The sequence below is a fragment of the Netta rufina genome, assembly GCF_964035555.1.
Source record: "Netta rufina genome assembly, chromosome: 1".
Lineage (NCBI taxonomy): Eukaryota > Metazoa > Chordata > Aves > Anseriformes > Anatidae > Netta > Netta rufina.
Window position 1 is genome coordinate 141,812,989 of NC_140123.1, and position 24,921 is coordinate 141,837,909.

Genomic DNA, 24,921 nt, shown 5'->3' on the forward strand with positions numbered 1-24,921 from the left:
ATGCACCGCGCTGCCTCCAACCAGCGCTCGGTCTCCTCCTCCTCGGGCTCCTTCCAGCCGCCGCCGCCGCCGCCGCCGCCGCCGCACGCCGCCGACCGGCAGCCCCTCTTCCCGGGGGGCTCCAGCAGCGGCGGCAGCCGGCGGGGCTCGGGGTCGAGCTCGGGCTCGGCGCGGGCCCGCCGCCCCCGCAGCCCCCGCAGCAGCCCCGGCGAGGAGGAGGAGGAGGAGGAGGAAGAGGAGGAGGAGGACAGCATCAGCATCAGCAAGCCCCTGGTGCCGCCGCCCGCCGCCCCGCCGCCCGCCGCCGCCTCGCCGCTCTCCAGCAGCAGCAGCAGCAGCAGCAGCGGCGGCAGCAGCGGCAGCAGCGGCAGCAGCAGCGGCAGCCCGGGCATGACGGCGGCGGAGCTGTACGGGGCGGCGGCGGCGGGCGGCGGGGCGGGGGGCGGCGGGGCAGCGGCGGGGGCGCTGCTGGGGCCCGGCGGGGCAGGGGGCGGGCGGCGCTGGGGCTTCCAGGCGCTGTCCCTGGTGCTGCTGCTGGGGCAGGGCGCGCTGCTGGACCTCTACCTGATCGCCGTCACCGACCTGTACTGGTGCAGCTGGATCGCCACCGACCTGGTGCTGGCGGCCGGCTGGGGCATCTTCTTCTGCCGCAACAGCCGGGCCCGCCGCCGGGAGCGGCCCCCGCCGCCGCCCCCCCCCGGGCCGCCGCCGCCGCACCCGCTGCTGCTGCACGGCCCCCCCGGCGGCCGCGGGGCCGGGGGGCGCGGGGCCGGAGGCCCCCCCCGCGGCGGCGACTTCGCCTACGCGCACCTGGCCTGGCTCATCTACTCCATCGCCTTCACGCCCAAGGCGGCGCTGATCCTGGGCACCTCCATCCTGGAGCTGATCGAGCTGCGCCTGCCGCTGGGCACCACCGGCTTCCGCATCACCCTGGCGCTCTCCGCCCCGCTGCTCTACTGCCTGCTGCGGGCCATCGGCACCGAGGGCTCCGGGCAGCTGCTGCTGCCCCCGCAGCCTCCGCCGCAGCACCGCGCCGCCGCCGCCTTCCTCGCCACCTGCCTCGACCTCCTCGACAGCTTCTCGCTGCTCGAGCTGGTGCTGCAGCCCGGCCGCCCGGCGCCGCTGCCCGCCCCGCTGCGCTACCTCCTCATCGCCGTCTATTTCCTCTGCCTGGCCTCGCCGGTGCTGTGGCTCTACGAGCTCAGCGCCGCCCGGCCGCCCGGAGCCGCCCGCCTGGCCCTGCACCTGCTGCTGCCCGCCGGGCTGCTGGACGCCCCGCTGCTGGCCCTGCGCTGCCTCCTGCTCCTGCGCTACCAGCAGCCGCTCTCCCTCTTCATGCTCAAGAACCTCTTCTTCCTCGCCTGCCGCGGCCTCGAGGCGCTGGAGACCTGCTGCCTCCTGCGCCCCGCCGCCGCCCCAACGCCCGCCAAGTACGGGGCCCCCGCCATGCCCCCCGCCGCCGCCGCCCCGCTGGCCCACGGGCTGTCGGACGCCGACGTGGGTCCCCACGGGTACGTCAACGCCTTGGCGGTCACCGCCCAGGGCTGAGACCCCACCGCTGCCAACAACGCTACCGCCCCGCACCGCCAGGCTTCTTCCAGGCCTCCTGCCCCTCCGCGACGCTCGGAGGAGCCCACCCTTTCCCCTGCCAAGACACCGGGGCACTGCGTGACCATCAGGGTCCGGTTTCCCTTTCCTCCCCTCAGCGGCAGGGACCAGTGGGTATTTTCCCCCTTGTCTGGGAACTCCTGCTGACTGCGGTGATGGGATGCAAGCGGGGCCTGAACGACAGCCTCGCATCTTCGGGGTGCGTGCAGGGTGAGAGAAGCGCGCCCTGTTTGCAGCAGGTCTCCCAACGCTGCCACCTCTGCTTCCCTGCGGAGCCCGAGGGGGTCGGGGAGCAGCAGCAGCAGCCGGGGAGCCTCTGGAAGCAACCTGCTCGTTTCAAGCCTAGGAGCCCCTTCCTCCTAGCCGAAAAGTCTACCTCTGTGCTCCAACCTGTCACGTCTTACGTTGACTTCTCATGCTACGGACCAGGTCCAGGGGCTCACACCCCATTTCACTACCCCCGAGACATTTCTTTCTGGTGAGAACAGGGTTTTACTGCAGCCTACTGCTTATTTCAGACAGCAGCACCCACTTGCTGGGGCTCTCATTTCTCTGTGAATATGCATGTTTACGGGATCAGTGTCAGTTTTCTTTTATGCAGAGCGTAGGGCTTCATTCCACGTAGGCCGGGAAGGCTGGGAAGATTTTCTCTACCCCCTCTTCCCACATCTGAGTGCACGCTGAGCCTAGAGGCCGCCCTGCTCTGAAACCAGGGGCCAGGTGCTGCTGGGGGTAGCCCTGCGCTCGATGCACCTCGCAGCACGGAGAGCAAAGCGCTACGGGAGTCTCTGAGGGGCTCACGAGCCTTGGCGAAAGCCCCCGCACCAGCATCCTGTCCTCCGTGTGCATGGCCATGGGGGGGGAGGACAGTTAATCGTAGGCAACCTCTCGTAGAAACACAGTTATCTTTGGTTTTAAGCTCCATGGATGTTTGGTGCGGGTGAAGGCCTGCTCTTCCGCCTGGCTCCTGAAGTCCTGCGTGGAAGCAGGAGCCCAGAGGCCACGCTTGGAGGAAGGACTTTGCCCCTCACAGGCTTTTATTTTGTTATCCGGGCAAGGCTGCTTGCATCGAAATACAGCACAGTTTCCTGTCCAGAGCCTTTTTTTTCAAGCTGTCCTGGTGGCAAGGGGACCACGAGCACCACCAGCTCCTGCGCAGGGCCCACAGCAGGCCCCGCCCGGAGCTCTGTGCTCCGGCTTCAGCAGGAGAGAGCCCCCATCCCACCCCCTTCCCTGGAGCAGGACCACCACCACCACCACCTGTTTACAGCCTTCCCAACTCCCAGCTCCCACGGGCACAACCGTGGCTGCCACAGGGCTCTTCCCCCAGCCCTGGGGGCTGGACAAGATGGGGCGACGGCGCTGTCCTGCTCAGAGCCGCACCCAGGAGGGGCGGCTCACTGCTCTCCCCCTGCCACACGGAGAGCCGGCAGAGACTGGGCTTCACTTTCCCACCAGTGCTTTATTTTTAACCTGAGCCCTTGGGTGGGCAGTTGTGTGAATTTTGGCCAGTGGCCATCTCTTCTGTAACTTCTTTTTGTCTGGACAATCTTGGTGCTGTGAGTGACTGTGATTGTAAAACTGAGTACTGTAAATTTTTCCTATGTGATGTGAGCCGTGTCTAGGGGATGCTAATTTCCTGGCCGAGGGGGGTGTAGTCACAGGTCTGTTATGTCTGTACAGATACGAGTTTCCTCACACTTTCCTTTCTCGGTGTTAGGCAGGTACCAAAACCTCAGAGCCACAGTCCTAGTCAAGAGAGAACAAGCTGATGCCTGCACCTAGGAGCACTCCCTGCTTCAGTCAAACAGCTGAATGATGATAAAAATACGTGCCCAAAATAAGGTGAAACAAAAAAAGCTATTCAGCCCCAGCTATGTTTTGCTGCTCTGATGGTGTGGTTTGTGATAGCACCAGAAGTGAGTGCAACATCCCTCATACACTGAAGCATAAGCGTAGCTGAGACACCAGAAGAATCCCAGCAGAATTACAAGTCTTACTTCGTGCCCCTTTATAGCACACAAGCTGCCGTTTCAAGAGCGAGTGCCTTTTTTTTTTTTTTTAATTTAAAACATTATTGAGAAAATGGTGTATCAGAAACTTACATAGCCATGGCATCTTCAGACCTTTGACTACATTGAAATTAGAGTTCAAATTTGTCCCCAGATACAAAAATTGCCTGGGACAGATGACACTACAAAATGATGCTTCTGTTGTGCCAAATTCCTCTGTAGACGTAGTTCTCTATAGCCCCATGGTTTCTAGCTCATTAGTAAATGTGTTGTTTGGAAAGCATAAAGCTCTTGTAGCAGCTTGCTGTACCGAAGCCCCCCCCCGCAATTAAAAGGGTAGTGCTGCTGCTACTTCAATTACTTACTCCAGGGAAACATTTAAAGCTCTGCAACGTCCTGTTTATAAGCCTGCTCCACCTTCTGAATTCCCTTCCCTTTGGTAGTTGAGCTCTCACTTCCATTCACACCCTTCTGCCACAAAACAGATCCATCTGTAGAAGAAACGCAGAGCGGTACCATCCAAGTGCAAGCAATACCTCACCCAACGCACCTTGCACACCTGCTGTAGGTTCTGCCCAACCTTAACTACTGCTCCAGGTCAGTAACACTTTGCTAAGGTTGTGCCACACAAAGACACACGGCCCTTGGAGTCCTGTTATTAGGCCTGTAGCAGAGCTCAGCTCTTCAGCATTTTGTTGCTGTTTGCTATCCTGGCAAAAGAGACGGCTACTCCCAGAAGGAAAAAATGAAATGAAAGATGAAGCCTGTGGCCAGTGCACATTTGGCATCCCCTGGCATTAATCAAAACTTGTATTTTTTAAAAAGCAAGATTGTTAAAATAAAATTAGAAACTTGTGACTGATTTTGCGCTTTTATTCCCTCCTTTGAGTCTTGCTGAGCTTTTCAATTTTATGTTCAGGGACCAACAGATGCATTAGAGTTACTTGCTTTCCTCACATTGGATTGCTAAAATAACGTCTGGATTTTTCCGTCTAACAAACTTCTTGCAAGTGAAACTGAATCCTAAAAGCTGCAACATCGAGGGAACTACATGAGAAGGGAATGACAAAGGCAAAAAAAAATCCAGATGACACTTCTGAGCTTCCTACTTAAATGATTTACAGAAGTGAATACCACTTGAAAAGGGCTCATGGGAAAAAAAAAAAATCATATTTAAATGCTAATTGCTGTAAAATAAAAGAAATTTCAAGAACTGGGATCAGCAAGATGACAATTATTCACATAATCTGAGAAATGGGTTCCCACTGGAGAAACACTGAGTTCACGGTTACCACTTGGTGAGCTCCTGCTGGATTAGGTCTCATGCAGGCAGGAAATGATGGTGGCAGCGAGTCTGAAGTTTGGATGTGTGCAGAGGCTGCCCCTCTCTCTGTTTTTAGGCATTTAGCTGCAGAGAAAGCCAGCTCTCTTAACAGCCCTGCCTCGCTGACCAGCCCTGCACAGAAATTACAAGCATTCCACTTCTGTACCACCCATTTTGCAGGGACACGCACTCCCCTCCCACAAGAAGGTCTCCAGCTGTATTCGTAAGCGCCTTGCAGGCATGGTTTGGTGTTTGTCAGCTTGTTCAGTTCTGGTTCTGCCTCAGGTTTGTCTCAAATTTCTAGACGAAACGCTAACCTAAGGAATTAGGTAGAATTGAGGACATGAGAGTAGTTGAGTAAATATATCAAAAAGTATTCTTGTTTTAATTTAAGAAACAAAACACAAGTTATAAACAAATACAATTACAAAATATGCATAATACAATATTGGTTGCAAGTCAAAAGAGCGAATTATTTTCTGAGATCAGACTTTTAAAAAGCTGAAATAAAAGAAAGCTCACAAGATTTGACAAGTAAACATAGAAAGACAAGATGACAAGCTTGTCTGAACGCAGAGCAGAAAGGCTTTGTGTTCAAACCGTTATCCAGCAGGCTGGACTGCAGAAACTGTGGTAACAAGTAAGGTAAATGCCAGCCTTGACTAGCACAGTCTATGCTACAGGGGCCACGTGCAATTACTTGCAGGGTACAACTCTTTTTAGTACATCCAGCCCAATCTTTTTGAAAGATCGGACATTACCGTCACTGCTCCAGGAAGATCAACCTCTTAGTCTATTATTAAGAAGTTTTTACAATGGTTAGCCTGAAACACCTGTGCTTGAGTCTATAACCATACAAGGAACATCTCACTCGTTTTTGCTCAGCCACTGCCAACCTAGTAATAATCTCCACTCTCAAACAGTATCTGCTCAAGGTACACATTCCCCTATCCTAGTATCCCACAGGACAATACTGGCTGCAGTCCTGTTTAAAATTTTCATTAATGATCTGGAAGATAAGGCAAAGCTTACCCTTGGCAAGTTTACAGATGACACAGAACTGTGAGGAGTGCCTGATACACCAGAATGTTTTGTTGTCACCCAGAGGGACCTCAACAGGCTGGAGAAGTGGGCTGACAGGAGCTCATCGAGTCCCACGAGGAGAAGCGCAGAGCCCTGCCCCTGGGGAGGAACAGCCCCAGGCACCAGGACGTGCTGGGGGCTGCCCAGCTGGAAAGCAGCTTGGCAGAAAAGGGCCTGGGGGTCCTGGTGGGCACCGACTGGACATGAGCCAGCAACGTGCCCTTGCTGCAAAGAAGGCTAATGGCATCCTGGGCTACATTAGGCAAAGCCTTGCCAACAGGTCAAGCTTCCCTCTACTCAGCACTTTTGAGCACTTATCCAGTGCTGGTTTCCTCAGTACAGGAGAGATGTGGACATATTGGAGAGTCCAATGAAGTGCCACAAAGATGGTCAAGGGCCCATAGCATCTCCCTTATGATGAAAGGCAGAGAGTTGGGACTGCTCAGCCTGGAGAAGGCTTGGGGGGGGGGATCTTATCAATATACATAAATACCTGAAAGAAGGGTACAGAGAGGACAGAGCCAGGCTCTTTTGATTGGTGCCCAGTGACAGGACAAGAGATAGTGGGCACACACGGAAACAGGAGGTTCCTTCTGAACACCAGGAAACACTTCTTTATTGTGCAGGTGACTGAGCACTGGCACAGGTTGCCCAGAGACTGTAGAGTCTCTCTCCTTGGAGATATTCAAAATCTGTCTCAACATAGACCTGTGCAACCTGCACTAGGTTGCCCTGCTTGAGCAGAGGTGTTGGACCCACCCAGAAGACCTCCAGAGGTCCCTTCCAACCTAAAGCATTCTGTGATTCTTTAGAGACAGCCCCAATCTAGCTGAAATTTAAGGCACAGATCTTTAACACAGTATTTACAACAAAATATTTAAAATATGTATTAAGTTGGCATTGCAAAGTTTGCCGTCCTATGAAAATCTACTCTCCAACTCCTGGCCTTGATTTCCGTCCAAGTACAATAAAACCCGCACAGTTGTAGGGAGTTCTGAAGGCACAAGTGGACGAACCACGATAATTTTTCTGTAGTCAGTCAGTGAGGATTCAATACAACACATTTCTCCATGTAAACTGCCTCTTCTTTCCCAGTGATGGCTAGTATCTGATGCCTCTCTCCATACAGAGGTTAGAAGCAGCGATTGTTGCCCACCCGCCAGGCCATCCTGTCTCCTGGCAGCAGACAGGAAGAGCCCACCACCAAGTCCGTTGCAACACCAGGACAAGAATGGTGCTGGAAATGCAGTTTCAGCATTGTGTGTGCTACCTTCCATCTGTGTATTTCAAACAGAGCAGATCCCAGATAGAGCCTAACAGCCCTCTGAAGACTGGCTCATGTCTATCAGCTCAGCTGGATACCCCCAATCAGAGCTCCGCTGAATGTCCTGGAAAAAAAGCTGCTGCTGGAGGCTCTTTAGACTGTTCAAGACCTCTGAAGAGAGTTCATGAAAGGCCACCTGGTTTTCCTGATCTTCCTCTTCCTCCTCCTCGTCCTCCTCCTCCACAAGGTCATCGGGAGGCAAAGGAGAACATCTAGAGATGTAGCCCTGGTCTGACTGGACTGACTGTCTTTGGTCTTTGCACTGGTCATCGAAGACCAACTGGTGCTGCTTGTCAGCCTCCTCTTGGCAGAAAGATGGATCTGAAGGAATGACGTTCTGCTGATAAAAAGAGTACATGAGCCCATTCAGATGGTGCCTCAGATCACCTGAAAGCTTTGCATGACTCTGGTCATCTTCTGTTGGAACTTCACAGTCATCATGGAGGATGACGTTATTCCTCATCGGAAAACTTGCCTCCAGAAGAGGAACTCCTTCCATGCAGTCCTCGTTACTCAGCACATGATGACCAAGTATATTTTTATCTTCCATGGAAGGGACAGGCTCCACTACCTGAACTTGAGGGGCCTCGTCTGTAGGAATGACCATCATCTGAGAAGCTGGATCTCCACACAGATTAAGCTGAGGCTGTAGTTTACAGCCCATGCTCTCGCCTTCGTTCATGTGGAGGTTGACGACATAACAGCAGTTAGGGTCAGGCTCCCGGAGGTGCAGCTGCTGTTTCACAATCCCACCTGGTTCGCTTAGCAATGAATCCACCTGGCTCTCTCTGCTCAGGGACTGCAACTCTTCTTCATTATCCAGGCAGATGCTTTCAGCCTCAAACCAGTTTGGGTGCTCCATCTGCCAGCTCCTGAATTTTTGTACTGCTTCTTTCAATTTCCTCCCACTAGGGGTATCAATGTAGTTTTCAGCTGTGATTTCCTGGATTCGATGGATGCGCCCAGGTTCGAACTTCTCCAAGTCCTGAATCCGAAAATAAACATCCTCAAACTTGTCCATCAGTTGGTACCTGGATGTGACGTTGAACAGATCAGGTATATCCTTCTCGCTACTTATCCCATCGAAATAGCAGACTATATACATTCCAAAACAGGCTGGCTTCTTGAAATCGGGCAAGATCAAATTCAAGGCAGGGGTGAACAGATCTCCCATTGGCTTTTGCTGATCTTGCTTGAGACAAACAGGCACGCTCCCAAGCATGGCCTGCCATTTGGCCTGGGTGCCTCGTGAGCATAAGATGATGATCTTTGAAGACAGGTCTTCCATTTCCTTCTTCTGCCGAGTAAGCCAGGGTAATGGCCCCAACTCTGAGATCTGATGATCTTCTAGCAGGTCTAAGGCGACAGCAGTGCCACAGACAGTCATCAGGAACTCGGCAAACTTCAGCACCACATCCACGTACAGCAGGTGATCGGCGGAGTACACAATCCAAACCTTTCGGGGCTTTAAGGGTGGCAGAGGAAGGTCGGTAGACGGTACTGGTGAGAGACAGAAAAATATCAATCCCAGCCACATTCTTGAAATTGTAATGATGCAAACCAGTGGCAATCCGCACAGGAGGATATTAACAAAAGGTTCTAGCAACTCCCAGTTTTGAAGCTATTTTAGTAACATATGCAGGCAACACCTTACCGCGGAAGTTTTGTATTAAAGCCCAGACAGTGGAGCTATGATTTATAATAATGCTTGGGTGGTTCATGGAATTTCACCACACAAAAGTAAAACACATTGTCTTCAACAGGCTTGAAAACATACGTTCCCTGCTGGAGAGCTGAGTGAACCCCAAAACAATCTCCTCTTCCTATTGCTTAAATGATTATCAAGGGTTCTTTTGCCAGTACAGCCTTAGATCTGTCAAAAAAACCCACCACTTTACAAAATAATTATCTCCAGTCTGCCAAAGACAGCATTCCAACTTCCATATCCTCTGTCCAATGCTACTGAGCACAGGAGAACCCCTTTTTAGACAACTACCCAAGACTTCCAGAATATATTATGTGTGTGATGGCACACAAGCAGGACATCTTACCAGTTTGCAAATCATTATGGCTGCATTTCCCTTGTTGGTGTGCTGGAAGAGAGAGAAAGTCACTGTCAGTTCTGAAAACAAGAAATAAAATTAGCCCCTTCATGTGACAACCCCTTCCAACGGCTACTTTCAAAACCCAAACTCTTCAACAGCATGGGGATAAAGAAGACATGGGGAGGGAGAAGCCTAATAAGAAGTATACTAAATGAACAAAGACTCTCCTACAGCCAATTTTACTTCACTACATTTTCCGTTGGAGAGGAGAAGGAATGCACACACAACCCGTTTTCTCCATCTTCCTCAGATCTGAACAGCCTATCAAAAAGTACAGAACCCCCAAACATTCTTCTACTTCTTGTTAAAGAGAAAACTGTTTTTTTTCTTTTTTTTTTTTTTTTTAAGAGAGTTTTTTCTTAAGAGGCTTCTCTAAAGAGGTGACTAAAATGTCCCAAGCTAAATGTTACAGTTAAATTTTATACTAAGAATTTTTCCAAAATATTTCCAATTTCTCCTCTCAGGTAAAAGCGCAGTTGCGAGTTGCACAGTTTCCCTACAATAACTGTCCCATAGATACAGCAAAAAAGGCTAGGAGTTAGTTCTTAATCACTCAGTTTTCCAGCCTGCACAAAGCACATCTTTGTGTCCTATTCTTCTTCCACATCCACTGAAAAACATTACTTAAACTCAAAACAGTATGAAAATGAATTTTGCAGACTTTGGGGGACAGGGGAAAGACCATGTTCTGGACAAACAGGAAGCTTCTGGCTTGCAAAACTCTTACAAAATGCAGAAGAAAAATAAATGGAGAGGAGATCTGTAGCAATCTGCAGGAAACAAAGGGTTGAACGATGGAGTTTATTTTTCCCCTTATGAGCTCTTAAGCTTTATGAAAACGGAACATCAGACAGCATAATTCACTGGCAGCTTTACTTAACTAGGTGGATGGTATTAGGCTGCTACAAGTTCCACGATGTAGAACAGAATAAACAGTTTACATAGGCATTATTTTAGCGGCAGTACATCAGAATGGCAAGGAAGAAAAGAGTAAGAGGAGTAATTACAGAAGTAGGAAAAATATTTTTAGCACTGAGTCTTTTGTTTCTAGGTGGTATGAGTCTTACCTGCTCGCTTTTTGGTCATACAAATGACACCTGCTATGACTGATCCCACCAGTAATACACAGATCCCAGTGATACACCAGTAGAGCCATATAATCATATCATCTGTGGTACAAAAAGAGCACTCAGACATTGCTTTATACAAATAATGAATTTCACTCAGGAAGCTTCTTGAACAGCAGGGGCCAAGGGAGAAGGACTGTGGCTTTGCCCAAAACGATGGGTGATCCAGTACTTCACCCTTACAACATACCGCAGGCGGTATGACATCCTGTTTTCACAATGATGCTCTGCACCACAGACTTGCTCCACAAAGAACTGTATGTGCAACACATTGAAAACACAGACCAATAACCTTCCTTTGTACACAGCAATCAGTGCTTATCCGGCTTTGACAGGCATGCTGCCCATGTCCTGCCTGTTTCACGTAATATATCTTCAAAAATTTTTTTTTTTATTATTTATTTATTTATTTATTTTTATCATTTTAGGTGAAGCATTTTTTCAAACTCCGGTGTTTTTTCCTTTTTACTTCTCTAGCAAAACCAGCACCTTACAGGTCTTGGTGCAGCAAAAAAAAAAAGATGTTAAATCATTATGCACATGATTTATCTTGACATTCATAAAAATGAATATATGCAAGCTATTCTCTCCAAGAGCTGCTTTATATTATGCAAAATTCTTAACACTAAGCAAAGTGACAGATAGTGTTTCAAATTAAGACTCTTCTTGTCAAAAGTGTTTCTCAAAGAATTTTATGCAAGTGAAGTATCTCTGAAAAAAATTGCTCTCTAAGATTCATGCTGCATAAAAAAATTCATGCTGCATACAAATACTTGCCTTCAAGCATGGTGAAGTAACTCTAATACAATTCATTCTGAACTCAGTGGTACAAAGGGACATTTCCTGCTCATTGGGTCAGGGAGGATCAGTTGTTACTCTATATGACAGTAAAAGAGAAGCAAGAGAAGTTTCAGGGTACTGGAGGAGCTTCTTACCTGATGGGTCTGTACCTGCAAAAAGATGAGAGTTTCATTAAAAATTCAGCTCTCATCTGTAAAACAATTAGAATCTAATTTAGAGAAAAGGAGTACTCACTTGGAGTTGGTGAACATGGGATGAAAGTAGAGTGTCTCAGGCAGTCTGTGCCACAGTTTGCAAAGAATGGCTGAATCTGCAGTCAAAATAAATTCAGAATACAGAAGCTATTCTTAAAAGCAATTCTGTTATAACTTGACTTTCCCCTTGCCTCTTCAATCCCTGTGTTTTAGCACAGGTACACAGAATTCCCATTTCCACTTCAAAAACAAGATTAATCAGGAATACTTACGTTATTCACTATACATTAACAAGGCAGTGAGCTCCTGGGGTGGCACACCTGCCATTCCCCGACTTGGCAACCGTGTGCTAAGAAAAGCCACTGTCTACAGAGAAGACATTTATATATATATTTAAAAAATATATATATTTCTGTTATAATTATTATTTTTCCGATGTAGACAATGGCTAACCTCCAAATCTCAGAACAAATCACTGGGCAAAACCGTAACATTCCTAAACTGAACACTGCCCTGCTGAGGAAGGAGGGACATAGGGACAACAGTAAGACCCTACCTGTACTTCGTACTTGCAGCAAGCTCTTAAGTTCTTCTCCATTTTGATTGTGACATTCGCTTGTGAGTGTAGTTCACCCTGCAGAAATCAGATGTGAGTTAACAGATGGAAGAAGAAAATGGAATGAAAGCAGGAAAAGAAAAGAAGTTGAGATGAGAATATGGAGTGTAACAAAGAAGCATAAATTTCTTTCTTTCCTTTTTTTTGTATTTAGAAAAAAAGGCAACAATAGACCCACAAAAATGAAACAGATAAATGGTCTGGCCACCATCACTGCAGGTGTCACATACGACTGATACGGTTATGCAAGTGAGAGAGCAGGCTAAGGCTGCACAGGTAAGAGGAAACATAATTAAGTTTATACCCTGCGTAACTTCAAATATGTTAAGCTTACAGTTTCTTAATGTTAACGTCTTAAGTTTTTAAATGTGTAAATGTACGATTAAAAAAATTCCTCATGTGTTTAATTAAAAAAGCCATCAACACTGATGCCTCTGGACACTTGAACAGAGGACAACTTGTCCTTGTTACCTGAAAAATAGCAAAATAATAAAATGATGATGTAAATATATTCTTTACAGTTCTTAGTAGAGATACTCAAAAATGAGGTATATTACTCTCTGCCAGGGAAATGTGCACACAGCAGTACCTGCTTGTGTCAATAATAACAAAGCCTATCAGTACATGGAATATGAAAGCTCAAGTATGGAAGGAATGGCAAGATTAAGCAAGCTGCATGCCATTTTATTTGCCCTCCCCCAAGGAAGGGTGGGGACTCATAACAAATATTCAGTATCTCTCCTCCCTCAGATGCTTGAAAAGGGACTTTTATGTCAGAAAACCGCATCTACTTGGAACTTCTCAGCAACACAGGCTGTAAAACCTGCAGGAATTGATTGTCAGTTTAAGTGAAGCACCTGTTACAAGCGCTCATTCTTCATCCAACCTCACTGCTTACAGACTGCTCCATGCATTAGAAAACATATCAAAAAGAGGCTCTCAAAGGTCTTTTATCCACCAAATTGAAAGAAATTTCCCTTTTCCAAAGGCAAGATAATAATCAGAGAAGAACACCTTGAATATTGCAGTTCAAGTGCATTCAGTAGACCTTGGCTTCAACTCCTTGTTTAGCAACTCTTACGGAAATGTTTAAATTACCACGGAAGATATAACTGATATAATTTATAAGGTAATCACCTCTGTGACTTCACGCGTGATCATTTTACATTTCTTCTCATTCAGGAAACTGGTCACATGAATTTGGTATCGCGTTGACTCCGTCCACGGGTTAAAGCTCACAAGCAGAGTCACATCATCTAGACTTTTAGCTTGGATCCTGGGCTCCCACAGGCTGCCTGGAAGTGGTGCAGATATTCCCATGTTTCTTAACTGTCAGAAGTATTTCAGCAGGGCATTCATGACTACATGACTCAGACAAATTCTTACCTGTCTTTATACACGGGGTGGTTCTTTTCATCAGAGAGTCATTGCAGTCTGCAAGACAGACCACCAGTCACCAGTCAGAAACATTGTACTGCCATTTAGGAAAAACACCTATTTTCTTATCAGAAGCCAGACACCTAACTGAGTCTTCCTTGATGAGTAGACCTTTGTTTCAAAGCAACAGAAAAATTCTACAGCAGAATAGTATCAGTTTCCAATGTATAAACTAGTCCCTTCACTGATTTTTTTTTTCCTGAAAAGAGATATTAATAAGAAAAGTCTAAAAACATACAGTAGTTATTAAGACAGTAATATTTGACAAGCCCTGCTGATAGAAGACTTGTACAGAGAAAGTCACAGTGGAATGAAAACTTCATACTGAGCTCTGGACCCTGAGCGCTGCAGCCATAGTTTCCTCTAAAAAGCATTCTGCCTCAGGAAAACTATGAAGTTGGAGTCTTTCTTGGTCCCAAAATAGTTTTCCACATTTACAGTTCTCTGAGCTTAATTTAGCAGATTGGCCCTGCTCTTTGGGACCTTTTTCAGATTCAAATCTGGAGTCACACATTCAACACTTAGCAATGTGGGATTTGATTTGGACACAAAGGAAAAGAAAGAACTCCCTGCAATGTCTTGCTTCAACAGTTGAAAGAAAACATTACAGATCTTAGTTTCCAACTTTCAAGTTCATGCCCCTGTAATTCACAGGTAAGCTCTAGCCAGCAAAGCTTCCTGCCGCTGCTGACCTTGACACAATGCATTAGGTTTCTGGGGAGCAGCACGGGACAAAACCAGAAAGCTCAGTATGACCATGTATGATAAAATGTAGGATGGCTGAAAACACACGACATACACTGCCATTTTATAATTAAGTCATGTTGTCAACTATAAGCAAGAAGAAAATTATGAAACATTTTTAAAGCTGTATATTGAATGTATTGATAAAGTAGTCAGTGCAGCCAGAGGGCACTGCAGATGCTCAGCATCTTCAGGGAAAACGATCTTTAGTTATAAGAAAATTTTCATATACACAAGAAAGGGTCAGGCAGTCAGCTCCACCAAGTTTCTCAGAAAGTCATGCCCAATTGTGTCTTAGAAATCAAAATTCACATGCCTAAAATTTGGTATTAGGAGCCAAATTTAACTTGTTCTGATTTGGACATTTTGGTCTGTAGTTCCAGTTTCCACAAAAAGGGGCAAGTATGAAAGATTTAAAATTAAACACAAGCAGCAATGATAGTCTGCAGAGAGCACGAGAGACTAGTCTACAGCCCTACTCATGTAGCTGAAATATCTTTGTACCTTTTCAGTAACAAAATTCAGATGTAACCCATCTTCAGTGAGCCCTTCAACGTGACAGTTGCACTGGTTTTCAGGTTTACTTATCACTTTCTGTTTAGAAATAGCTGTAGCAGAATCCTTAATGAGCTACAAATGCAATGCCTCAACTCAGAGCCCCAAGTCCATGGCTTTGTCTAGCTTTTTATAGAGCTTAACACATTTTTATAGCAGTATCTTCCATGCAGGAACTACTGTCAAACAGAATCAAAGTGTCTTTTCTTCACAGTATTGTCCCTCCACGTGCACCTTATTCCAAGTAGAGATTTGACAAACTGCTGGACACAGGATCCCAGAAAAAAAAAGGGACTGTGACTTGTAGCCCAAAATGATATATACACTTTGGATATAAAACAAAGGAGTATTGTAAAATATTAACACCATAGACATTCAAAATAGCAGTATTCAGAAAGGACAAGTTCTTATAACATAATCACCTTATCACCAACTTGCTCACAGTTCACGGGCTTGGTCTGGAAAAAAAAAGGTCCATAAACTATCAAACAAAGCCCTGAGCTCAAGGCCTGGGGAAACTAGAGCTTCACTTACCAGGCATTGTGAGAGACGTGGACTTGCAATTGTAGTCTCCATCTACGCTCAATTTGGGCAGGTGGTAGACAGTCACTTGATAAGTTTGGCCAGGTTCCACCTCAAAACGGTTAAAAGTGAAATTCCACTGAAAACAAAACACATTCGAGGACATAATTTGAGACTGCTGTGCTATCAAGGCACTGAAATTATCAGTTGAGGGGTACGGTCCCATTGTGTTGCCTCATCTTATATGATCTTTTTTCTAAAGCTTGATTGTAAGGAAAAAAAAAAGGAACTCATTCATTAAATGTACCAGTCCTCTGGTCTGTCTCCAATTCTTGTGTTTGGAATGAGGAGGAGAAAAGGAAAAAAAAAAAAAGCAAACAGCTATCTCTTGGGATCCCTGAGCTGATACAAGGTCTCATGCCAAATAACTTTGTGCAGTTCCCACTGAACTACATTCTGAATTTACGTAAGGAGATTAGGCTAGAATATGCAGCCTTGAGACTGAAAGTTTAGTCCTGTATAAATCTTGCTGTGCTGTGCAAGCGCTAAGCATTTAGAATTGCACCTGCATGTGCATCATTCTGTACTTGGCCTTTCCAGAGATATATATTGTTAAATTTATTGTTAAATCGTTTTCCCATGTACCAGCAATGCTGTGCAAATTCTGGGAGAGGCAATGGCTCCAGTGGGTAAGCCAACCTTCATCCACTTCTGGGTGCTAAAGACCCAGCTCCAAATTCCTCTTGTTCATAAGAGGAGCTGTGGATGCTCAGCTCTTTCCTGATGAGCTCCCAAAAGAGAGCATAGACTGGAAGGACCAGGTTGGCACTTTATTCCACAGCAAGAGAGTATGTGAGAGAGAGGTTGGTAAAATGAAAGACCAAGTTACAGAGGCTGTTAAGTGTCATGATGATTAAGCACAACGCAAAAACTGCCACAGTTGTTTGCTTTAAGCAGCACCTAGAACAGTGACACATGCTAGGCACCGAGAGGAACAATACTTAAATCCTGAGAATGGTAAAAGTGAAAGAGAAACCAAGGTAAGCAGGCATTGTACATTGTTACATGCAAGCATAAACCAAACTAAAAATGAAACCAGGTCTCAGGGTCAATATCCCGATCGTTACGTCAGCTCCTCTGACTAACCAGCCTGTACGTAATGGAAAAAGCAAAAGGTAGCCTCGCTATAAAATGGGGAAAGCGGAACCAAACCCCTGGACTAGAATAAGTAGTTTGGGGTCCTTGGCACTCACCCGGCCTCCGTCCGGACGGACCTGAAGCGGCAATTTGTTCTGAAACTCAAACTGGGCGCAGACCTGTTGGTTGCTGCTCACTTGCATCACAGCCAGCTCTGCCCCTCGGAGGTACCGGATGCTAGCTGCAGGCACAGGGCAGAGAGAGAAGTTTTCCTTTTCCTGTCAGCTGCACAGGTACAGGTTGCAGCCCCCCCAGAAATCACCGCCGTGCTTGCTCTTGTCACGGTCTGACTCCTTTTGAAGTGCTGGGAACCGCAATACAGAGATAACTGGCCATGAAAACAGCGAGTGTGCAGGGCAGACTGACACCACTGCTGGTGCCTAACACCACTGCAGGTTGTCCTGCACAGCAAGAGCTCCAGCCCTGCAAACAAAGGGGCAGAGCAGAAGGCAACTGCATCTTCCAGACGCTCCGGCAGTTCACGGGTTTGGTGCCCTGTTTAGCTCTGCCTCTCAGTACTGCTTCACACAGTTTTGGCACCAGAGCAAATGTTGGGATTGTTTGTACCAAGTAAAACAATGAGAAAATCCAGAACCATGGCTACTTCAAATGACAGTCTTACCTGAGTCATTCCTGCTTCTATGCTACTACAGCTGCACTGAGATAACAACTCTATACCACCCTCAGACACAGGTCCTGCAGAAGCAGGAAACAAATGTGCTTAACCCTGTCTTGAATCAGTGAAAAAATTGTGAATGAGTGCACACAAGCACAACACCAGAAACAAAATCAAATTTATTTGGAGAGTAAGGAAACTTGACCAACTGGTACTTGTTAAGCCTCCAATAAGACAATTAGTCCTTTACCAAGACACACACACGTACAGGAAATTTAAGTTACAAGGACTGGATTGCCCTAAATGGGAGGCACTTACACTGGGTTAACAGCACATAAACTACTATATGCATGCTCTCAAATTAATTGTAATTTGTTCAGTTCGTAGATGTAATTCAACTGCATGAGAATGCCGCAGTCACTATTATTGCCTTGAAAGGGCACAGCTTGCACTGCAAACCTCCTTTTTCCCCCTTACTACTGTGGGAAATGTACATGCTGTTCTTCATTTCGTTTTTATCAGCCCTTCCCATTTTAAATGTCACTATCCCACATGCATGGGAACATTTTCAATTCTTGAATACCCAGCATACTCAAAGCTCAGATTCAGTCTTCAAAAAAAAACACAAAACACAACCAAAAACAAAACCACTCCTTAAACGAAACCAAAACAAAGCAAAGCAGCCAAACACCCAAGTTTCAAAGCTGTCCTTCCACAACTAGGCCAGTGAAAGTTTTCATATCACAGTTCTCCTTACCAGACTGCACCTCATTGCTCTGCTCCACATCCCACAACCACCTCTTACCATCGGTGGCCACCTTCCACTCTATCCGAAGCACGGGGAGCAGCTCTCCATCTGTCTGACGGAAAACTTCAGAGGAGACGTGAAGACTGCTGGGGGCAGAAGGTGTCCAGGTCTGATTCTGCAGCCAGCTTCTCTCTATGCAGGTACCTGCCCAGCAAGCGAAAGCTGTTATTCAGAGCAGGGCAGAGGGAAGCCTGCTTAACTGCAGTTATTGTCTGCCCTTTTGGTGAGGGCAACACAGAGGGTAAATCTGCATGACAGACTGCTTCACTGCTCAAAAAAAGCAGTTTTCAGCATGCAAATACTTTATAAATTACCTGTAATGTTCTGAACTCAGTGTCTCCTGCAGCAAGTCACTATCTTGTTGCTAAAACACGTCTGTGTTAGAAGACCAGTGCTAATTTCAAGCCTTCCAGTGATAATGTCAGATGCCCAGGCAGTTTTTAAAACAGTGTAATTAACTTTTAGAACCTTCCAGTGACTGCTCGTTACACCTCGCCTAAACTAATGAGCCCGCTGGACAGAAAAAATGATTTATGTCCGTCTGTACAGCACTAGGGAAAGCAGGTCCTGTAATCTCATCAGAAAATGCAATCAGGTATGACAGGCATTAGACAGACGTGATCTACTTAGGCTTTTGTCAGACATTTGACTTATTACCAGAGCACATTAAAAATAGCTCTGCTGAGTATCAGCGGAGCACAAGAACCAGGCTGACAAACCAAGGAGGAGTTGCAAGTGGGAAACCATTACTGTTGGGATGTCTTAAATAGCTCTGTGGGGGCGAGCGTAGGCCCAATGGTATGCATTTTTCTAAAAAAGATAAAAAAATAAATCCAGAAATAAATAGAAAATACCTAATAATAGCATATCTGATAACTGTCAGGCTGGGGAGAGGGGCAGAACTGCCAATAAAAACAGTATCTGTGTCCTTTGGTGTACAGGACCATTCAGACAAAACACTTTTTGGTGCACATCTGAGCACACGTTGGGTAGGCCACATCTACCTAACAAGAATTTATAACAAGATTTATTTATAACAGCACTGCTGAAAGACCAGCAGAAGAGCTACTGAGCATGAGCTGTGCCGCGTCATCTATGAATCACACCAACAGGCAAGTGTCATCTCGGAATATATCAAAAACGAAAAAGGATAAGAGGTGAAATGATTACAGAGGCTTTGCAGAGCTCAGTATGTAATTCTTCAGCTGTTTGGTGCATCCACACAAACACTAAACCTGCTCCTGACAGCCTGGCTTTAGGCTACGGAAATCCTCACACGCTCATTTTACCTAAGATCTGGAGAAAACCTGGTAGAATTGAAGTACCTTACAGAGAAGTATGTTAAGTACTAACAAATCTTTTCCCTACAGGAGAAAAACACAATATGAGCGAAGAGGCAGAATTCAAACTAAATCCTCTAATAAGGCAGCATTTTAATGGTGGAGCTGCAGCTGGGCTTAGCTCTGCTGCCAAGCTGTATTCCTGCATCTGGCTGCCAATGGGAAATATGACCCAACCCGATCCCACCCAACCTCTCTCCTGCCTAAAACATTAAAATCTGGTTATTTTCAGCAGTCAACTCCTTGGTTTGGCATGCCAAGCACGGCTCCAGAAATATGTATGCCAACACCTGCACACTAAGGAGTTCTGCCACACCCCCAGATGCCTCCACGTACCAAACAGAGGAATGCTGAACAGGCTTTTTTTTTTTTTTTAGCATTAACAAAAAGTTACAGTGAAGTGTATCAGGTCTGTGTTATTGGTAAGACTTGACCCCTTATGCCTGCTATGACCGCTCACACCTGTGTTCAGGAGGACCTACAATACCTCCTTTCCTTTCCCAATGCACTGTGCTTCACGCCTGATGATTTACTCCTTGCTCTCTGCTGCACCCCTTTACGCCCCTTCTTCTTTCAAGTTCATACATTAATTTTCCATCAAGTACTACCATACACGTAGTAGTTGGTAATGAACACATACCGACAAATTTGTCTTAAAAGTACCATTTCTTTACAAATTGACCGTCCTTCTTTTAAATACAAACTAAATGAGTAAGGTTGTATGCTTCCCACACACCCCAACCATACCCTGGAAAGGAGACCTAACTTCCTATTCTTCTTTTAACTGGAGCTGATCAAGGATCAAACTGAAAACTCCCAAAGCCTGGCATGACAGCAGTGCTGTTGCACAACAGCAACAGAGTCGCTTTACATCTCCCCAACTTCAGTAGAAAGAGCTTGCTGCATGAACCCAGGTGAAAGACAGAAAAAAGCATGATCTGATAAGAAGACATCAATAAAGAAAAAACCGTAACTTACTATTTTCTACGAGGCAGTTTAAATCCTGTTGGGGAAAAGAAACAAACAGGAATATTGTTAATGAACTGATAGAAAAGAAACTGGGTTGACAGCGATTTGCTTCTGTTTGGTGGCAGAAACAATTTAATGGCAAGGCTCCCTCTCCAACCTTGAGCAAAAGCTGGCAGATGTGGCATTAAGGTCCTGGTGCTTATAAAACAAGCGTGCCATCCAACCAGCCAACTCCCCCTGCTCCCCAGGAGTCAGCAACTCCCACGCAGAGCCCCCCAGCTTCTCCTGGGACCCCCCAGCCTCACCGCTGGGCTGGGAGCCTTGGGACAAGGAGCACAGAGAGCCCTGCAACCGTGCCCTGTGCTGGGTGGAGGAGCTGCAGTGTAGCCTAGAGCAGAGCGTGTCTGTGTGCTTGTTGTAGACCTGTGAGAAACACAGGGGGAGCTTAGCTGGTTTTGTCATGCTCAAAACGTCACAGCAGCCACCGCTAAACTGGTAGTTTGAATATCAGGTAGCAGGCTGGTCCGAACCGTACTCTTACAATTACTCCCCACATTGCGGAGAAATCCTCCATCGAGCATTTATATCCTGTAGCACTGAAAAACACAGGTTATATGTATATTTAACACAAATTAAGAGTCGCAGCCTCTGCCTTCCCCAGCAGCTGTCACACGTGACGAGGCCGTGCTTTCCTGGCAAGGGACGAACATCTGCCTGCCGGGGACAGAGAACTTGTGAACAAAGTCCTTATTTTGCTTTGCTTGCTTTGATTCACCAGTTAATCTGTCTTTATCTCAGCTCGGGATTTTTCTTGCTGTACCCCTCCGACTCTCCCCCACCCCGCTGCAGGGAGCAGCTGTGGGGCTGAGTGGCTATCCAGGGCGAGCCCACAACAGGCAATGAAAATAATGGGCTACTAGCCATGTCTTTTTGTTTGCAACTTAACGATTGCTGTTAAAACCTGACAATTAATATTCAATCATTTTGTCCGTCTGCTGTTCCAGTTATCAGCAGTTATTGTAAACTGCACCCCGATAGGGCCCTTATATAAATGATGAGGCTTTATTTGCCTGGAGGGCAGCAGTACTTGCTTTCACCTGCGTGCTGGTGTTTCTGTTTGTTAGCAGATGAGACAATTAACCGAGCAACAGTTGCAATTCCTGCTTTTTGTTTCATTATCAGTGTGAATACTGAACCAGCACAGCACACCAGTGGATTCTCTCTCCCTCCAGCTGTATTGTTCCAGGTGGGGTGCTTGCAGTGGTGTTCCCTGCATACACGTAGGTGAGACTCTTTCCTTTCTGGCCACATTGCCACCAGAGGGGGGAAAGGATCCTCCCTCCACAGGGCAGCTTGCACCAGTTCAGCTGTTAGCCCACTGCCTTCCCGATCCCCAAAGCCTCACATGGGCGACCCAACGGCTCCAAATGCCCAGAAGAATAATTAATACGGCCGGGAGGTCCTCGCTGTTGGCATAAGGAGGCTGAGCTAACAGAAGATGATGAAGTGACAGCACAGACAAAGCTTTCCACCAGAAAATGTAACTCCAGAGAATGGCAGCCAGAAAACAGGAAGGAACTGAAGACAAAGACAAGCCAGTTTTGCAGTAAAATAAGCCAGTTACCTCTAGATTTGCACTGGGGGGAATATTGCTGGCTTTCCCTTGTAAAGGTCCGCCCGACCCACTATCTGACGCACTAGCTCATTCAGGCTGCACTAACAAAGCCGTGGTCAGCAGAAACAATTAACCTAGTTTCCCTCCTTGAGCAAACAAGTTTAGATGATACAACAGAAATTAAGTTGCAGTGGTGATTTTCTGCTCGCCCACGTAGAGGTGGAAGCAAGTCAGAAGCGTTGACAGAGTCGAGACGCGTGCCAGGCCGCACGCAGCAGACGGGCGAGCTGCTGATGGGAAGAAAGGGAACAACAAATGCAGAGCTCTGCATAAAAGCTGAAAATAAAGCCCGCAGTCATGCAGCCTGCTTGCTGGGCACATTGTTATAGGAGAGGCCTGAAGCGAGATGTTCTCTTCTCACTATTTTCTTATTGCCTTTCAGGCCCGACAAGCCAAGCTATAGGCATAAATACGAGAGCAAGAAGGTTGTGAGGCTGAAACTCTCACTGGTAGAAAAGGACAGGCACAGTCAGCTCTTCTCGGTTTCTTGTCCTGTTTCCACAGAAAGCTAAGCAACTGTTTTGTTTACTTTTTGAAGCCTTTTTTTTTCTTTTTGACAGCAGAGAAGAACAGACCATATGTCGTAGAGATCATACGAATGTGGAAAAAAAAAAAAAAAGAGAAACCGATTAACAGCACTATGTCATAACAATTCAATTAAATTAATTGGAGGCCGAGATTTCCCGGCAGGATGCTGTGGTAACTAGCAAGAAACTGAAGCAAGCTGGGCAGGCATCCAGTTTTCCTTTAAAGAGCAACTGCTGAATGGGAAGGGCTCCAGCTTCCCAAAATCTGCCTCTCACCTAGGAGCCACTCTGCATATCTCCTGAGGCTTGGCTGATTTGACGTTTACTGAAGTTTCCCTGTCCGGATTCATCGGTTCAAAGAAGCAGAGATCAATAGGACGTGAACATGTTTTATGAATACTTACTGAAAAATGGTTTGTTTTAGGAAACAGTCATCTTCTACAGTAATGGTTTGTGGCTTTTTTGTTTGTTTGCTTTGTTGTTGTTTAGTTTAGAAGCCATGGAGAAAAATGCTCTCTTGTACTAACTCTCAGCAAAATAAAAAACAAACTCAGAAGTTGAAGTTTCTTTGCAAAAAAATAAATAAATAGGGTTTTCTTTATCATGTCTTGGTAACTTCGATCACTAATCTTTTTTTTATACCAAGATGTCCAGAAATATTTGGAAGTTTGCAGAAACGGACCAGGAAAAGTCTTCCACACATGCATCACCACCACTCATCTCCGTGAAAGATACTGCATCCATTCTTCTCCAGACTTGTAGCGAATACCCATCACTTCCAAGACCAAAACAGGCACACACCTCGCCAAACCCTTAAAGCTGGCAGGGCTGTTACAAACAGCATCCCCCTGGGACGTGAGGCATGCCCCATCAGGAAGCGGTTAAGCCCAGTGGCTGAGCACCATGATTAAACACTTCACAGTGAACAACCAGATGGGTATTTGAGTGTGGGTTGATCTTCCCTGTGCCTAGCAAGAAAGCCCAGCCCCTCCTGCCTGGAGATGACACATCCAAGTAACAGTTACTGGAAAGAGCTGGGTTCACAGCTGTGTTATTCAGCCTTACGGCCGGGCAGGTTCGATGGCGCAGTGGTGAATAAGGCCCATTAAGGTCCTTTGCTGGCATTTTAAGAAGATGAGCTCCTGCTAATGAACACCTGAACACTTCGTTTTACTTTTAGTTACGGTTACAGGTGTCTACTGATACCCACACAGTACTTTCACTCCTCAGCTCCGAAACAGCCTCTGCCACATCAGGGCTTGGCTTGAAAACCGCTGCTGCTCGCCCTGCCCTACCCGAGGCAGCAGGGGCAGGAGGAAGCGGTCCCACTGCAGCCACCCCGAGGGGCCCGGCGCAACCGTCGGAAAGGGAAGGGAAACGGCTCCCGCCTGTCGCAACGTGGGCCCATCACGCTCCTTGCGACGCGTGCCTGCAGCTGGTCCTTGCGCAGAGGCTGCTGGAGGGCTTGCTGCTGAGCCGACTCGTTTCTCAGCGTCAAAGCCCAAGCACCAGGGACCCGCAGGAGCTCCACGACGTGCGACTGACGGGCTCTGCGTGACGAGCGGCGTTTGGGATACCCACTGTTGTGTTAGACGCCTAAGCAATTTTGTAATATCCTCCTTCCCCTTCGCTAAGATCTTGCGCTCGGTGATTTCACAACAGCCGGCCTGAAGTCAAGCTGCAGGAGCGGGGCACTTTCTCGAGGCGTTTTTAAATAGGGGCGAAAGCAGCAGCGGGGAGGTCGGGTAAAAAAAAAAAACAACAGCGTAAATACGCGGCCAAACTTTGGGCGAGCGGACAGAGCAGACAAAGGATAGGAAACGCGGACAGGAAAAGGTTGCAGAAGGAGAGTGTCACAGGTTGGGAGGGGAGAGGGGGAAGGCACAGGACACCCCGTGGGTCAGCGCTCCCCGGGCAGGCAGGCACTTCCCCGGCACGCTGCCCAGCCACCGCACCCCAGCCTCTTCCCTCTGCCTAAGGGCACAGGCAGCGCTCAGCCCCTTGCTCGCACTCCTCACGGGCACTCCGGCTCCCCTCCCGTCCCGTCCCGTCCCGTCCCGTCCCGGCTCCTCGCCCCCGGTGCCCGTCGTTCCCCCGGCGCTTACCGGCTGGGAGCAGCTGAAGGGCGGCGCGGCGGCGCCCAGCAGCAGGCGCAGCGCGGCGGCGGCGGGGAGGAGGAGGGGGAGGAGGAGGCCGAGGAGCAGCAGCGGCCCCGCAGCCGCCATGGCCCCGCCGAGCGGCCTCGGGGCTTCCGGGCTCCGACCTGGGCGCGGGGCCGGGGCGGGACCGGCCCTCACCTGAGGAGGGGCCGCGGCGGCGGGGCGGAGCCGGGGAGCT

General features: G+C 47.6%; 2 protein-coding genes across 2 annotated transcripts; one reads left to right on the forward strand and one right to left on the reverse strand.

The window, feature by feature from the left end:
• Window positions 1-1,548, forward strand: TMEM121B (transmembrane protein 121B; the record flags this gene model as incomplete). The annotated part of the gene is made up of 1 exon (XM_084303589.1): window positions 1-1,548. The coding sequence occupies one exon, from the start codon at window positions 1-3 to the stop codon at window positions 1,546-1,548; it is 1,548 nt and encodes a 515-aa protein (XP_084159715.1).
• Window positions 1,549-6,499: 4,951 nt separating this feature from the next.
• IL17RA (interleukin 17 receptor A) lies at window positions 6,500-24,809 on the reverse strand (the record flags this gene model as incomplete). The annotated part of the gene is made up of 13 exons (XM_084292922.1): window positions 6,500-8,851; window positions 9,403-9,444; window positions 10,524-10,625; window positions 11,519-11,533; window positions 11,619-11,694; window positions 12,135-12,212; window positions 13,332-13,489; window positions 13,581-13,628; window positions 15,465-15,591; window positions 16,706-16,830; window positions 18,071-18,217; window positions 20,392-20,416; window positions 24,690-24,809. The coding sequence occupies 13 exons, from the start codon at window positions 24,807-24,809 to the stop codon at window positions 7,341-7,343; spliced, it is 2,574 nt and encodes an 857-aa protein (XP_084149048.1). The 3' UTR covers window positions 6,500-7,340.
• Window positions 24,810-24,921: the final 112 nt, after the last annotated feature.